The 16,317-nt window shown below is 30.7% G+C and overlaps 3 protein-coding genes across 3 annotated transcripts; 1 reads left to right on the forward strand and 2 right to left on the reverse strand.

The window, feature by feature from the left end:
- The first annotated feature begins 924 nt into the window (after positions 1 to 924).
- Positions 925 to 3,180, forward strand: LOC145195068 (BTB and MATH domain-containing protein 38-like). Its single transcript, XM_080072836.2, has 4 exons — positions 925 to 1,212; positions 1,646 to 1,711; positions 1,877 to 2,133; positions 2,880 to 3,180. The coding sequence occupies exons 1-4, from the start codon at positions 1,166 to 1,168 to the stop codon at positions 3,176 to 3,178; spliced, it is 669 nt and encodes a 222-aa protein (XP_079928962.2). The 5' UTR covers positions 925 to 1,165; the 3' UTR covers positions 3,179 to 3,180.
- On the reverse strand, positions 1,877 to 7,127 carry LOC145184318 (zinc finger MYM-type protein 1-like). The gene is made up of 2 exons (XM_090070932.1): positions 7,014 to 7,127; positions 1,877 to 6,832 (listed from the first exon to the last, which is right to left on the reverse strand). Exons 1-2 carry the CDS (start codon positions 7,020 to 7,022, stop codon positions 4,379 to 4,381), a joined length of 2,463 nt encoding a protein of 820 aa, XP_089927058.1. The 5' UTR covers positions 7,023 to 7,127; the 3' UTR covers positions 1,877 to 4,378.
- A 7,017-nt stretch (positions 7,128 to 14,144) lies between these two features.
- LOC149880099 (BTB and MATH domain-containing protein 36-like) lies at positions 14,145 to 15,625 on the reverse strand. The gene is made up of 3 exons (XM_090069991.1): positions 15,432 to 15,625; positions 15,022 to 15,284; positions 14,145 to 14,635 (listed from the first exon to the last, which is right to left on the reverse strand). The coding sequence occupies exons 2-3, from the start codon at positions 15,263 to 15,265 to the stop codon at positions 14,145 to 14,147; spliced, it is 735 nt and encodes a 244-aa protein (XP_089926117.1). The 5' UTR covers positions 15,266 to 15,284; positions 15,432 to 15,625.
- Between the last annotated feature and the right edge of the window lie 692 nt (positions 15,626 to 16,317).

Genomic DNA, 16,317 nt, shown 5'->3' on the forward strand with positions numbered 1-16,317 from the left:
GAGACAAAATATAAAGAAACTTTTCTCAAAGTTTTTATTGCGTTTAGAAATTTAAAGAAATATTTTTTACTTCCATATAAGTGTACTTCCTAACCTCAAAAGCTATTTAAAATTGATATTTACATGAAAGTTGTTTATTTCTTGTATCTTTTGTGTATTTGTATTGAAATTTTTATTGAAATTAAAAAGAAAAAGTTTTACAAGTTTTATGATTTTTTTATTCACGCAGTAAATTTCATAAATAAGTTAAAAAAATCTGTTTTTTTGACGCACGAAGTTAAAAATTTCTTCTAAAACATTTTTATATTATATTATTATCAAACAAAAAGTATTAATAATAGATATATTTATAAAATTCACATGAAAAAAACATGAAAAAAAAAAATGTTTCAATAATTTATTAATGATATATTACCAAATTAAAGTGTTAAGGAATGCAAAAACACTTTTAACAAGCAGCAGTCAATATGCGTGACCTTTACATACGGTTTAGTATGTAGGACCTTTATTTATTTTTTCGATTACTACTTAAAAATGAAATCAAGGCGGGGAAACAAAGCTTGAAGACAGTTCGATATTTAAAATTTTTTTTTTGATGTTAGTCCTTCTATTTGTTCAAGTCTTTAACTTGAGCACCACCTTCATTAGGTTGCTCGCCGTCCACTTGGCTAACAGAGATGAAGCTAATGTGACAATCATTTATGGCTAACAGAGATGAAGCTAATGTGACAATCATTTTAGAGAAACTTTTAGGTATGATGTCCTATAAGATTTGATCTAACCTTAGAAATTATTTTTGTCAAAATTTTTAAATTAAATAAGAAGTATAGGTTCAATAACTTTACTGATTTTATAAAATTGTCATGAAAGACTCTAAAGTTTTAAGGTTATTCAAAAAGCAGTTTGTTAAAATAATTTCATTACGGAAATTGACATTATAAGAGGGAGAGGTCGGCCACGGTATTTGTTACTGAACTTTCTAACAGAAAGCATGCGGAGTTTTTAAACAGTTACAACATTTAATCTTCATTGTTACAACAGGTCTTCATTGTTACAACAGTAAAAACGACAGCAAATATGTGCGATATACAAGTGAAACGAAATATAGTTTATAAATGTATGATAAGTATTGGATTTATTTTCTGATAACGGACTCTATCTTAAAATGTTGGCGATGATGAATATTGTTGTTTTTCAACACCCAGGAAGGAGGTTTGATTTCCGAGTTTTTAATAAAGCGAATTTAATATAAAAGTATTTTTATAAAATGTTTTTTAAAATGTTGTTGATAAATTTGATTTGATTACATTATTTTAATGAATGTAGTTTATAACTATTGAAGTAAATAAAGAATTCGTTCGAGTTGAGTTTCTTTACCTGGCATTTTATATTTTTCTTTATAAATAAGATGCTGTGGGAAACTTAATTTTATTGTAAACGAAGGCGAAGTTGTTGTTAAGAAATTAAGAAAATTTAATCGTTGATTTGGAAGTTATTTGCTTCCTCTGTTTTTATAGTTGATATACGGAAATTTTGTCTGGAAAATGTCTGGAATATTGTAGGTCAAGTATTTATTATGACTTACTAAGAATTAAGAAAATCTTAATCCCGTAAAATAAATTAGCACTTGTTATTTTATTGACAGAAAAACCAACCAAATGTTGCCAGGAAATTCCAGAATTCCAACTATTAACCGTCGTTTCATCTTTTTGTAAGTCCCAATTTACTCCGTACTTCGTGGATGGTTTCAGACAATAGCTTTTAATCATATCGTTACACGTTTATATTTCTGACAGATTTTTTTATTAATACTTATCATTTTTTGTCTTTATTGCAATTTTTGTTTCTGTTTGAGAAAATTCTCCTTTTTATTCAGTATTAAATTAAAAATGATTGATAAGCCGTTGGATTTCTCAAAAGAATGGATGGATAGTGATACAGTGATTTATGTGGAAGACGAGCCGCTCTACGTGCATAAAGCCGTTCTCATACTGCAGTCACCAGTTTTCAAGAAAATGTTGTGTTCTGAGTTCAAAGAAAAAGCAGAACAAAAAGTGGTATTGCCGGGAAAGTCGAAAGCAAGCGTGATTGAAATGCTTACTCACATTTACCCTCATCCACCGAAATTCACAGGTAATCCAAAGAAAATACCGACACAAAATAAAAAAATCTTTGGGTAAAATATTTCTACTAAATACTTTACAATTGAAATTTTTAAAGTAATGTAATTTAAAAGGTTTTAATGTCTAAATATCCCTCACTTGGTTATCATTGCTGAATACTCTGCTTTCTTTTGGTTCTCCAAGCTTTTTCAAAAATAATATGGTTCATCACATGAATTGAAAACCATTTGCATAAGAAACAGCCTGATAACTTCTCCGTATGAAGAATACAAGCTCAATGAGGATGTTGATGTGTATCTCGTTTTCTTATTTTGTGAATCGCATCAAAAATGTCGCGGCTGAGCCAACTCCAAACCACGATTAGTTTGTCAAATGTTAGATATAATTTGATTGGACAAATATTCTTTTGAATGAGGAGTTGAAGCGACTTAAACACGCTTCTGTTAAAACAGGAGCCTTAAAAAAGGCAGTTCAAATATTAAAGAGGATTTTAAATTTAAATGGAACGTTTGAAAGGAAAAAGAAAAGTAAAAAAAAAGAAAGTATTTAGTTATATTTTTACCAAGAATTTGAAACAATCACACTATATAAATGATATATCATTTAAACTCGTTTTGTTTTTAGGTGCAACTTTGAAGACTTTCATGAGATTTTTCCTTACGCCAAAACTTTCTCATGCCTAAACTTTGAAACTTTTTCTCACTTTATTTCTCCCACATCTGTTATTAGGATTTTTTTTTTTCCTTTCCTTTTTAGATAATTACGACTTCGAACCACTTCTGAAACTTACACGTGAATACCAAATTGACTTATTGACCAAGCGCATTGAAAAAGAGTTACTACGTAGACCTTTCAGCATCGATACTCTTGTCCTTGCCCAAGATTTCTCAATGGATAAACTTGCCGAAAAATGTATCTGCACAATTTCACGGAATAGCTTCAGTACTGCAAAGCATCACCCAAAATATAAACTTCTGACCTCAGAAAACGTTGTAAAAATAACAGAAGCCCATATTAATTTTTTGTATACGAAGTTCCAAATAAATTGGTCATGAAACTGAGTAACATTACTTACTCGAAAAAATCTTAAATAAATATTACTTCAATAAATTCAATTCAATTCAATATATTTCGAGTTAAGGATGTTACAAAAAACACAGGTCATTGCAAATAGTAATTCACTAATAAAACGCAATGATCTAAATAATATAAAGAAAAGACAACAGAAAATCATAAGAAATAAACTCGTCACATAGGAAAAGTAGAACTTTACAAAAATTTATAAGTAACACTTATAAAACAGACTTTTAAAAGAGTTAAAATATAGGTTAAATAGTTATTATAATGTATTCACATATACATAGATATATACGCATATACACAAATAAAAAATTATAAAACGTACATAAACATAAAGAAAAAAGTTATAGAGGTAATGATAAAAGTTTTAGGTAGAAATGATGGAGTGACTTTAAGAACAGATTCTTGGATTTAAGGATAAAATCTGTTTTTAGGGTGTACGGAAGGGGGTTCCAAGAAAGGATACACTGATATGTATTGGAATTTATTCCATGTTTAGTTGTCTGTTTTTGTGGGATGGTTAAGTTGTTAAAAGTAGCTGATCTTAGGTTATGCCCACACGTTGTCGTACTATTAAAGTAGGTACGAAATATTGAAGGAAGGAGACCGTGTTGTTGATCCCAGACAAATGAACAATTTAGAAACTGGATTAAATCATAGAAACAAAGAACTTTGGATGTAAGATACAGGATGTCAGTAGGGAAGTTTCTTGGGCAGAAATTAATTATTCGTATTGCTCTATTTTGCAGCGAAACGATTTTAAAAAGACAGACGGTTTTAGATTTTCCCCAGACTTGGCATGCATATTGTAAATGTGAACCAAAAATTGAGTGATATATAGATAGTAATGTTTCAAAATTAACGTAGTGTCGAATTTTTGCTAACATGCCGTTGGAACGGCTTAATTTAAGAGTAAGGTTATTTATGTGTGTTTTAAAAGAAAGTTTCTCATCTATCACAACCAGGGCCGCCGAGAGAAATTTGGGGCCCTGGGGAAGTTTTCTTAAGGGGCCCTCAATATGATCAATCATATACTCAGGACCGCTAGAAGCGTGCTCTGGTCATTGAAAATTAAAAATGAAAATGAATTAAATCTTTTAAAAGTCAAAACTATTTAAATCTTTTAAAAGTTAAAGTTTGGAAAAAGTGCACAAAAAATAATGTTAAACACTGTTTCATAATAGAGCTTTGCGAGCCTTTCGACTCGCAAACAAATTAATAGCTTCTTCAAAATTAATTTTTATAGCCATTTCGGCTTCAATAGATAAAAGTCCTAAGTCATTTAAACGGTTTTGTGTCATTGTTGATCTTAATACATTTTTTACTCTTTTCAACGTGCTAAAAGATCTTTCTGCTTGGGCAACTGTCACTGGAATTGTGCAAAATAGCCTTATTGCAATTATAATGTTTGGAAATAGCACATCCAGTTTGTTTTTTTTAATTTCATTTAACAATTCAACGGGCTGAAGAGAAATATTTTGTATATTGGCATCATAAATTGATCTTAAATGTAGTATTTCATCTCTAAGATGATCATCAATATCATTTTCATACACATTTTGCAACTTTTCACACTTACTTTGTATTTCTTGATCATTTAAGTCACGAAACAACCATAATACATTGAATAAAGAATCTATTTCTTTTGCTGCATTAAATCTTCTTGTCATATTTCCAATAATGCTATCCATGAAAACATTGAAAACATTAATTCTAAATTCTTCTGCCAGTGTTCTTTTTAACTCGTGTGTTGTTTTTTTTCTTTTAGTAAATTTTTTCCCCGAAAATTCTGTGTTTATCTGTAAAGATGTGCCCAACAATCTACATTCATTTAAAATAGTATCCCAACCATCTCTTATTGTATTTAATTCAACAAGAAGACTTGACAAATTGGTTATTTCTACATCAATTGTTGCATTGCGAGCTTGTAAAACAGTACTTCTGTAGTTTATAGCTGCTAGAACTTTGTGCCATATTTTTGCCAGTACTAAGCATTCAAAAGATTCCATATATTTTTTTATTCTGATAAGATCTGATCGAGTTTCTGACGTTAAGTTTAATTCCAAAACAGCGTTTATTGCTGTTTTAATTTCATTAATTTTTTCAGCAAAGGGCTTAACACATTCAATTCTTGCAGACCACCGTGTATTTGACATAGTATGCAAAGAACATCCAGTATTATTTTTTAATATTTCCCATCTTTGTGGGCTACTACTAAATATATTGTATAATTTTTGTATAGTGCCGAAAAAACTTACAACTTGAATACAAGATTCTGCTGCATGAACACCACATAAATTTAAACTATGACATGCACAAGGAGAAAAAATTGCCAATGGATTAATTTGCAAAATGCGAGCTTGTGCACCTTTATATGATCCACTCATGTTAGATCCGTTATCATATCCTTGTGCGCGACAGTCACTTATAGGAATATTATACCTTTGTAGCGTTTCAAGAATTAAATTAGCAATATCTTCTCCAGTCTTCTTATTGCAGTCAACAAATGCAAGAAATCTTTCCGTAATTTCGAATTTGTTGGACTTAATAGTAACGTACCGTAAAATGAATGTAGTTTGTTCTATATGCGCAGAATCGGGTGTTGCGTCTACAATAAGGGAATAATATTTCATAGTTTCTCTTTCCTTTAAAATACAAGTTCTCAAGTAATCTGCACAGCATGATATGAATTCATTTTGAATGTCTGTCGATAAGTAATGTACTTGCAATCTCTGCTTTTCTTTTTGTGTCTGCTTTACGTTTTTTAAATGTTCTTCTAAAAGCGGATCGTAATGACTTAAAAGTTCTAAAAATCCTAGAAAATTTCCATTGTTCGAATCTCCAATCAAATGAGTAACACCTCTAAAGGCCAATCCACGCTCAGCAAGAAACAAAATTACATCTAATAATCGTTTTAACAAACCTTTCCACTTCTGTGTCTCATTTTGTATTTGTTTTACTATAAAGCAATCAATTGTGGTATGTTTATTAATATTTTTTTCTAAATTTCGCCACTGGATATAACAAGATTTATGATTTTTAGATTTTTCATGGTCAGGTATTCTGTCATATAATTTTTTGTACCCTCTATTAGCCTGCCAACCATTTTCTGTAGCAAATATTGATCTTTGCTCATGAAATTTATAAAATAAACGACAAGGAAAACAAAACAAAGCATTTTTAGATTTGCTCCAAACTAACCAATCACGAGGAACTATTTCTTTATTTTTTAAACGAAAGCTTAATAAATAGGTAGGGAATTGACAACCGCGTTTATCTACAGGAAATGTTGTTGGGTGTGGTACTGGGCCTCTTAGAATGGCATCTTCTACGTCTTTTGGTGTTAAATTTACTTTTAACACTCCAATATCGATGTTGGCACAGTCGGTATTCAAAGAAAGTGTCGAAATATCAGATTGCGCGGAAATTCCAACAAATTCCGTTTCATTCCTTGCGCTTAATGGGTCCGCATCAATGTTTCCATTATCGCAATAGTCATCGTTCTGTCTTTTTGAAGAAATTTTAAACCCCAAATTTTCTAGTGTTCTCATACCTTTAGAACTTTCTTCATTTCTTTTTTGTCGCTCTTTTCGTTTTTCGTATCCAGATTTATGGCGAGAAATCATATTCTGTATTTCAGAAATTAAAACGTAGCTCTTTATACAGAATTTATAAATAAATAATGCAAATTAAAGTTTACGAATAATAACACTTTTTTAAAATAATATTAATATTTGAATAATAATATTTTGTATTTAACACGTATATGTTATTTACAAAATGTAAACTAAAATTAAAATATACGCTTACAAAAAACATCACAAGTGTCTAAAACGAAAATTTTAAAATGGAGCATTAATGAGAGATCAAGTCATACAATCTTTACAACTGTTAACGTTTGAAAAGAAAATTAACAAATGAAAAGTTAACAATGTTGCTCGAAAAAATTCGAATTTTAATTTCGATTGAAATTCAATTGAAAGAAATTCGATTGAAAAAATTTGAATTTTAATATTACAAAAGAAAAATAGTAAGAATAAAAAGAAGCATATTTGCTAAAAACATTTTTAGTCTTTAAGATTTTTCGGAAGCGATAAAGAAGATTTAATAAGTGATGAATAAATTTTACTTCATGAAAAAAAATTATTTGTACACACACGGGGCCCCGGGAATCTTCCCCGTCTACCCCCCCCCCCCTCTCGGCGGCCATGATCACAACACCAAGATAAGTTATGTTACTAGAAAAAGGGAGTTTGTCGTTAATTGAAGATTTGTATCATCAGCAAAATGATACGTATTTGAATGTTTGATAGAAAGATTAAAATCATTGATGTAAATAATAAAGAGAAGAGGACCTAATATGGATCTCTGAGGAATACCAATGCAAACACTTTTAATTTCTGAGAAGGTGTCATTTAAAGTAACAAACTGTTGACGATTGGAAAGTTATGATTTAAAACATTGCAGGGGTATGCCGCGTACACCATAAAAGTTAAGCTTTGATAGGAGAATGTCAGCGTCAAAAGCTTCTTGTAAATCAATGAAAACTCCACAAGCAAAGTTTCCATTATCAAGAGCAACTCTTATACTTTCTGGAATTTCGATAAGAGCGTGAGCTGTTGAATGCTTTTTACGAAAACCAAACTAGTGTTTATATAAGCATTGATTTTGGTTTAGGAAGTCGTATAATTTTTTACGCATAACTTTTTCAAATATTTTGCATAAAAAAGAAAGAAGAGAGATTGGACGATAGTTGGTGTAGTCAACCGTAGATCCTTTTTTGTCTACTGGAATAACTTGGGCCAGCTTGAAGACATAAGGAAATATTCCTTTGCAAAATGAATTATTTAAGATGATACTTAGTGGTTTGCATAGAATTTTTGACACCAGTTTAAGAAGTTTTGTTGGAAGGCTGTTTGGTCCAATAAACAACTATGAAACTTTTTGGTTAAAAAACAGTTTGTTTAGGTCCTTTGAGTCACAAATCACTATAACAGAAAGACGTAAGTATTTCCGATAAACGTAATACTCTTAGGTGACATCCTAAATACGCCATACTTGCTTATCATCGTCAAAGTTTTGCTTATTTGACAATTGCACTTATCGTTAACAGCTTGTTAATTTATTCCTACACATGCGAAGACCTTATAAAGAACTTTATTAAAATAAAAAACGAAATTTATAGCGCCTTTTAAGAGGAAGAAAAATTTCTTTCTAAAAAAATCTAAAAAAAAGTTATATGAATGTTTTAAAAAAACTATTTTTATCAACTTTACTTTTGTAAATTAGAATTCGAAATATAACTAAAACCTCTGTTGATTTGCATGTTCATTTTTCCTAAACAGAGATCAGTAATCTCATTTAAAAGTTACAATGCTCTCAGTCTGACCAGGGTCTGACGAGACTTTTTTTTAGATTTTAAATTCTTGATTTTTGGTTTATGAGTGGCTTTCACTTGGGGAAACTATTTAGGTTATATTGCACAGCATGTGTAAAAACCTGTTAATTATCTATGATCGGTAATTAAGAGACGCAGAATTTAATTTATACAGAAAAATGATGATTTCAACGATGCAATTATGTTGACAACAAAGAACCTAATTATGTTTCCAAAACAAATCATGCACATTGAAAAAGAATCTTAATAAAGACGTTGTAATTTATTTGCTTAAGTGCTTTTCAACTGACGAGCTGTAATTTTAAAGATTTATTATATCTATAAAGTAATTTTTATAAAAATTTATATATCGATTAGTAGACATTCATTTTAATGTGTAGAGTAAGCTGAGGTTAGAGTAAAAAGAAGAAAAAAAGTTGAACGGTTCAGTAATTTTTTTTTGTTTCTTTTGCATTTTTATTTGATGGTAAAATAAAAAAATCTTTAAAAAGAAATTTTCTGAAGGCTTAAAAAGTATTTTTAAAAAAATCATTCGTGCCTTAGCAAACTTTTAAATTCTCACCTAAATAAAAAATATTGTTTCTTACAAAAAAATTGACTTCAAACTCTTTTATTGCTCAAAAGATATCGTTTTACACAGGATAAAAAAAAAGTTATTGCATATCAGAGCACGTTAAAATAAAGTAGACAACATGCAATCTCACAAAGTTGAGAGAAGCGGAAACAGAGTTTGTGTAAATTGCGAACAGTGAACAAAGGGTGGCAAACTTAGAGCTCAAACTAAGAAAGAAAAAGTCTGGAATCAAGAATAAATTGAAACAGTAGCAAACAACGACGAGGTGTTTTCTAATATAAAATTAAGTTGTGTTCACCAGAGAAAATCTGGACGAGGAGAGTTGATTAAATGTATTAGTAAAGTAAAAAATGCGTATTTCTATTGAGTATAGTTTTAAGCTATTTGACAATGAAAAACAAAAGAAAACAAAGAAAAAAAACAACAAAAAAACATAAAAGTAAATCAGTTTTCTAATCAGTATTCACTTTATATTTTCGACTTTCAAATTCACATTTGTTTTCTTAATTAAGGCAAGTTAACTTATAGCTACCTTTACATTTATCAATATTTAGTACATAGGACCTTGTTAAATCGCAGCAGATATCACGGCAATTATTAGCTTTAATATCTGAAGGCAGGCAGTTACACATGACATCCTCACGGCATATGATACTTGCCAAACACTCTTCGATATTATTTATAGCCCTTAGAAAATAGATTTGACCATTTATAGGAACAAAATTTACGTGTTGCTTCCAATTTGCTGTTCTAGTTTTTTTATTATCACAAAAATTTGCACAATAATTTTTGTTTAACAAATATTGTCTCAATTTTAAAAATGGTAACCTTTTTAAAATGGAGACAATATTTGTTAAACAAAAAGACAAAAACAATTTTGATCTTACCACGTGTTTTGAGAAATGAGATTTGAGATTCGATGCTCTTAAAAAATGATAGAAAGAAACCCAGGTTTATGAAGAGCAGACATCATTTCTGTGTCAATAGACCTTTTATTAACTAACAAAAGTTTCTATCCATTCTGCCACAGAAACTGGTTACAAATTAAATCTTTGAAAATCCTAATTTTATTCCCATTTAGATATATTTTATTATACAAAGTATTATACATTTATATGAATAATTTACATAAAATTCATATATTTGCAAAACTATGCAATAAAAGATTTAAAACATTCATCCATTTAAATCAGTGTTTTAAAATATTTTAGCCTGCAGTACTTGCTCAATACTTATAAAATTATTTTTATTAATTTTGTTACATATTAATGTTACATATTAATGTTACATATTAATGTTACATATTAATGTTACATATTAATGTTACATATTAATGTTACATATTAATGTTAGATGTTAATGGTTGCCAGGTTAATGTTAATGTAATTGAAGATAAAACTTTAATAATGCCGTTCAGTAGAAAAACTGTAACAAATCATATATATATATGTGTGTGCAGATGTTTATGCATGAAATGTTGGAGAATATAATATTGGCAGATTGAAGATTTATTTGATCTGAAAGAGATTTCTTAATGTTAATGGATAATGGCACTTCCCAATTTAAAATATTTTGTCTCCACATGATTTGCGATTTGATTGGCGATTTGATTTTACAAAATAATCTTTGTTATTTTTGTTGTAACATTATATATTTCGTTGTAACAGTCAAAACCATGTGTTGATGCAACTGCTTTTAACTGTTGATGAATATTATTAATGAATACTTATCACATGTACTTTTTTTTTCTTCCAACTCTTGTGAGTGTGTTACATACGTAACAGGTTTCTGTGTTCAGAAAAAGTGAAGAATTTATCACTCCTCTCAAGTTCAAAGCCTTTATTTGATTTTAAATCTAACCTGCATAAGACCATGTAACATGATTTGCCTAAATATTCAGGATGAACTTTTTGATTGTCTGAAGTTATATCCAGCTTGTAAAAACTAAGAGTTGTTTGTTTAAAGATAACAACAGATTTTAATTGATAGTGATCTGTTTTATTAGGCAGCCACAGTTTCTACATAAATGTTTTAATGATTCATCATGAAGACTCATTATTTATCCAGTAATGAGACATTAGATAGGAATATAAGATTACTTCTTTTGATATATCTAGAAAAGGTTAAAAATAAGGTAGTAGATCACTTGTAGAAGGCTCAAGGATATGCAACTAAAGATATGATGTTATTATTTTTATTATCATATGCTGTTACTATTAGTAACAACAATAATCATAAAAAAAATAAGATTATTATAAGTTAAAGTAGCTTTACATGACTGACTGTTTAAAAATGTTTTATCAAAAATGCTCATTAAAAATACATACTTTATATTTCTTTCCAATAAAATTTTCTGAAACCAATAAATTTTTTATGAACTTTAAGATTATTAGTTATAATACCTTGAGACAAAATGCAATTTTGTCTCAAGGTATTATAACTAAAAGTATTAAAAAAAGTTGATTTCCTTCTGGACAAAACAAGTACAACTCAACAAAATGTTGACCAAGCTGTATTTCGCTATCAATATTTTGTGGCGAATCCTTTGTTGTCGACCACAGCCTTGCATCTTCGAGGCATAGATTCGATCAGGTGATCAATGAAACTTTGTGGAATCGCTGCCCAGACCTTTTGGATTTGTTCAAACAGTTGATCCTTATTACGAACACCTTCACGATTAATTCTGCGGTTGACCATCTCCCACAGGTTCTCGATAGGGTTGAGATTCGGAGATTGAGGCAGCCAATCCATCACCGATAGGTGGTTATCTTGAAACCACTGCTTGACTACTTTTGCAGTGTTTTTCGGATTGTTGTCTTGCTGAAAAACCCATTTTATTGGCATATTCCATTCAGCATGAGGTGACATAACATCTTTCAGGATATTTTTATACATGAAACGGTCCATTATTCCATCGTTTCAATGTATTGGACCTAGACCGTTAGCAGAAAAACACCCCCAGACCATTACATTGCCTCCACCATGCTTCACGGTCTTATGGCAGTAACGTAAATCGAGGCGTTTTCCGGCCGGTCGACGTACACGGCAAATGCCATCGCTCCCAATGATGTTGAACTTCGATTCATCACTGAACAGGACAGTTCGTCATTTCTGCACATTCCAGTCAATATGAGGTGTAGCAAACAGGAGTCTTTTCTTCTGGTTTTTTAGTAAAATCAGCGGTTTCTTTGCAGGGCGTCGAGAAAACAATCCGGCTTCAACAGCACGTCGTCTAATTGTTCGGTCCGATACAGGCAGCTCTAATTGCTTTTGTATCTTGACTGATAATATCCAGGGATCCTTCTTGACGGATCTGACGATCATAGAATCCTCTCTAGAAGTGATGGAACGCGGTCTTCCACCTTTGTTATTTGCTGCCAACTTCCCCGTAGAACGATATTTGGAACATAGTCTTGATACGGTCCATTTTTTCACGCGTTATTTATCACAAATACTTTTTTGTGACATTCCACTTACGTAATCGCCAATAATTTTCTTTCTTAGTTCCAATCCAAGACTGTCGGGAGCCATTTTTGCACTTGAAGTCATAAAAATAATAAATATTTCTGGATGCTACTGGATGCTACTGGATGCTTCCAGATGCTTCTTCTGGAAACTTCTGGAAGCTTCTGCATGCTTCTGGAAACTTCTGGATACTTCCTTTAATTATTAAAAAACTTCCGTGACGTTGACACGGACCAGACTTAAGAAAATGAAACAAACCAAAAAAGTTGCACTTGTTTTGTCCGCTGCAAAATGGCACTTGTCAACGATATTCTGCCTGTGTGCTATCACCTGTCAGCTGATTGCTCATGTCATGGCATGCTATGACTCCAGACTCCTGAGCTGTTTGCTGTGGTAGTATAGTTCGTTTCGTTTTTAAGACATGTAAAATTAGGAACACTTTTTAGCATTGTTCGATGTTGGTTGCAAATGTTTTGTCCAATACTGTATATTGGCCGCATGAGCTTAAATGTTTTTTTTTCTTAACAGTTCATAGAATAACTAGAAACAAATAACATGACTGTTTAAAAAAGTTCTAAAGTAACTATAATTATGGAGAAAAAAGGGGCTTTCAAAAACCAACAAAGCGAAGAGTAAAAAAAATGAAATAATAGTTGTGTTAGTAATTTAACTATACAAATTAATTTTGAACTGTTAAAGCAAGTAAAGAAGAAATGAACTTACACAACATGAAAAAAAAACCTGCACTTGTTTATTTTCTCTTTTTAAAAGTTTTCAGTAATTTTGCTGCTGCTCATTTAAAAAATATGACCAAACTCAAATCCAAATAAAATTTGTTTAACTTCAATCCCAATGAATTTGGCTGTTGGAAGTAAACTATAGGTCATAACTTCACATCATTTAACGTAAGTTAAAACTTTGAAAGAAAAGTCATAACTGGAAATAAAAATGGACACACACTTGTGATTGGTATGTGGATTGAGGCATATTTTGTGATTTTATGAATTTGTAATTAAATTCCAATGGTTTTTTAAATTCAGAACTTTCTTTATCCGCAACTGATTCGTTTTCCGAAAATGATTTTGAATAAAAGACATCTTTAAAATATTTGTTTTATTCTCTGATGTGATGTCTGCGATACTTTATGAAAAGAGGGCTTTTCTTTGCATTCAAAATGTTTTTTAAATTAATTGGAGTTTAAGAATAATGAATACTCACAGCCTAAAAACCATAAAATTAGTTTTAATCTACAAATTTAAAAAAATTTAATTTTACAAATCTCTTCATACTTTTGTGTTATTATTAAAAGACAATTTTCTTATGCATCTAAACACTAAGAGTCAGTTTCTTCAAAAGAAGACAGAGCTAATGCAGATTGTCAAGGAAAAGAAGATCACTGATAATTCGGTAAAATGTTTTAAAAGATCTTATTACTTAAACTTCATATGTGTTCAACAGTTCCATTTCGAAAGCATAGAATTTTGCATCAAAAAAGCAAATGGTTCTAAGAAGCTAGAAATGATTTTAACTCGTCGCAACTTTTTATGATAAAGTCCTTAAGAGCAGAATTACAGAAAGTGCACTCTTTTGAATAGCGAGGGCACCCGCACACCATTGGCCAGGGTAGTCCATTGTACCCGTAACATTTACTAATTTTGCTTACAACGTTCCTAATGTTTTCTAATTTCAAGTTATATTGGAGTGTCTCGTTCTGATACTTTTGGTTGCTGTACTTTATATTTTCTTCCAAGATTTTTACAACGTTTTCAGACGTTATGAGTGAGAACTTAGGGTGATTTTTTACTTCAGTGAAATATTGGAGTGATAGAGCGCGGACACTATTTTCGACAAGATTATGAAGAGAGAACTCTTGTCCTAACAAAAGCGTTTCAATTGTTGGAGATCTAAGGAGAAGTTCGCTTTCAACTCGTTTTGTTAGTCTGTCCATTTGATACTCTCGAGTTAATCTTAACAGAGATTCAAAATTTGAATCATCTAAAAAGAAATTGGGGGTGTTAAAGAACGTACAATTGTTTAGAAGATCCGTATTTATACACCACTTAAAATCTAACGCTTTCATACAAACCTAGGATACTTTATCAAGTATGTTTAACCCAAATATTTGGAAATCCTCTTTTAATTTAATTCGTTTCTTTATACATTATTATTCATGTCATACACTACAGCTATAAAATCTGATCCCCCCCTGCTACACATAACTTAGTCTTAGTTGGTTCAATAATGAAAAAGGCCATTTTTCAATTCACCAGCTCTCGAACTAATTTTACCAACTTAATCTCTTCCTCTTGGAAATTCTCTCTTACCTATTTACTTATCTCATTTTAATACCTAGATTAAATCTTTTCAGTAAATTATCTCACCAGAAAATTCTGGAGGATATGGGTAAATATGAGTAAGAAGCTCAACTATTCGACTCTTTTTTTTGCCAGGCAGCTCAATTGAATGGGTTGCTTTCTCAATGAAATCTGACGATAGCATTTTCCTAAAAACAGGTGAACTCAACGTAAGGATCGCCTTGTGAACATAAAGTGCCCCTCCCTCTACATAAATTACCGTGTCACTATCCTCCCACTCCTCAGTGAAATTAAAACCGTCAGTAAACATTTTATTTTTTCCTCTGGTTCTAAAGAAATGAAAACATATTTTTAACACTAAAAAAACTTTTACAATGAAACGAACAGCATTACGGGAGTTACTTTAAAACAAACTTGACAAAAAAAAAGTAACAAGTTTTTACTCAAAAATATTTGTCCGAACAAGAAAAACCAACCTTGCTCCTCTGCGAAGAAAAAGTAGATTTGCTGGAATTCTTATTTAAAACTACGCGAGAATAAACTGATCATGAGACCACTTATTCTTCAAAGCGTCGACTCTACTTATTTCATAGAAGTAACTGGTTTTTTAAGAGCACGGCAGATTTTTCGTAAAAAAGAAACTTTCTATCACGTTCAGAAAAACCGCAACTTTGACGATGTTGGGCGCTAAAAAAAAAAAAGTGTTATTTGCGACAATATTAGTAACTACTCAATGACGCAATTCTCTGTTATGACATAATTCGACATAAAATGGGTGTTTTTAAGAAGTTTTTACTCAGAAAATTTTTTCCTGTTTTGCTATTATGAGTATAATACCCTGACATTTTTGTTTTTATTACCAAATAAGATAGTTAAAAAATACGATGATATGAAAATGATGAAATCGACTCAAATGGTTGGGAGAGACTTTCTACCCTAAGTAAAATCGCAAGATGTAAACCAACCTTTTTCTAGTCATGAACAACATTTTTTTTCCAGTATTGTTCAGTTAGTGCTAAATAAAAGGGAAAACGCGAACATTCTCTTTCGCTTTTTAAATTTTTGTTGTATCATAATCGAAAAAAAATTTTTAACATTTTTAAGCATCAGCGTTTGGTTTTTCGATTTTTGTTCTTATTTTTTTATGTTCCGAAAAACGAAACGTCGATGCTTAAAAAAATTTTGAGAGACAAACTCAAAAGACTTTGGTTTATGAAATAAATATTCAGGAAAAGCTTATTTATCAAAGAATTTTGAATCCTTGCTAAATTTAGTGAAGACACGCTACAAAATAATGCAATTGGTTGTCTTACATAGTTGGCAACCCATGCGCCATTAGAAGAAACACAGTATTTCAACATG

This window comes from Hydra viridissima, unplaced genomic scaffold (assembly GCF_058129835.1).
Source record: "Hydra viridissima isolate aposymbiotic clone 2 unplaced genomic scaffold, HvirCarnegie_v1 scaffold_13, whole genome shotgun sequence".
NCBI classification, from domain to species: domain Eukaryota; kingdom Metazoa; phylum Cnidaria; class Hydrozoa; order Anthoathecata; family Hydridae; genus Hydra; species Hydra viridissima.

Coding starts and splice junctions, on each gene's coding strand:
- LOC145195068 (XM_080072836.2), top strand. CDS start 1,166: ATGTTGGCGATGATGAATATTGTTGTTTTTCAACACCCAGGAAGGAG. Junction 1,213..1,645: donor TTTCAACACCCAGGAAGGAG/GTTTGATTTCCG, acceptor TTTTATTGACAG/AAAAACCAACCAAATGTTGC. Junction 2,134..2,879: donor TCATCCACCGAAATTCACAG/GTAATCCAAAGA, acceptor TTTCCTTTTTAG/ATAATTACGACTTCGAACCA.
- LOC149880099 (XM_090069991.1), bottom strand. CDS start 15,265: ATGTTTACTGACGGTTTTAATTTCACTGAGGAGTGGGAGGATAGTGAC. Junction 14,636..15,021: donor ATATCCTCCAGAATTTTCTG/GTGAGATAATTT, acceptor ATTTCTTTTTAG/ATGATTCAAATTTTGAATCT.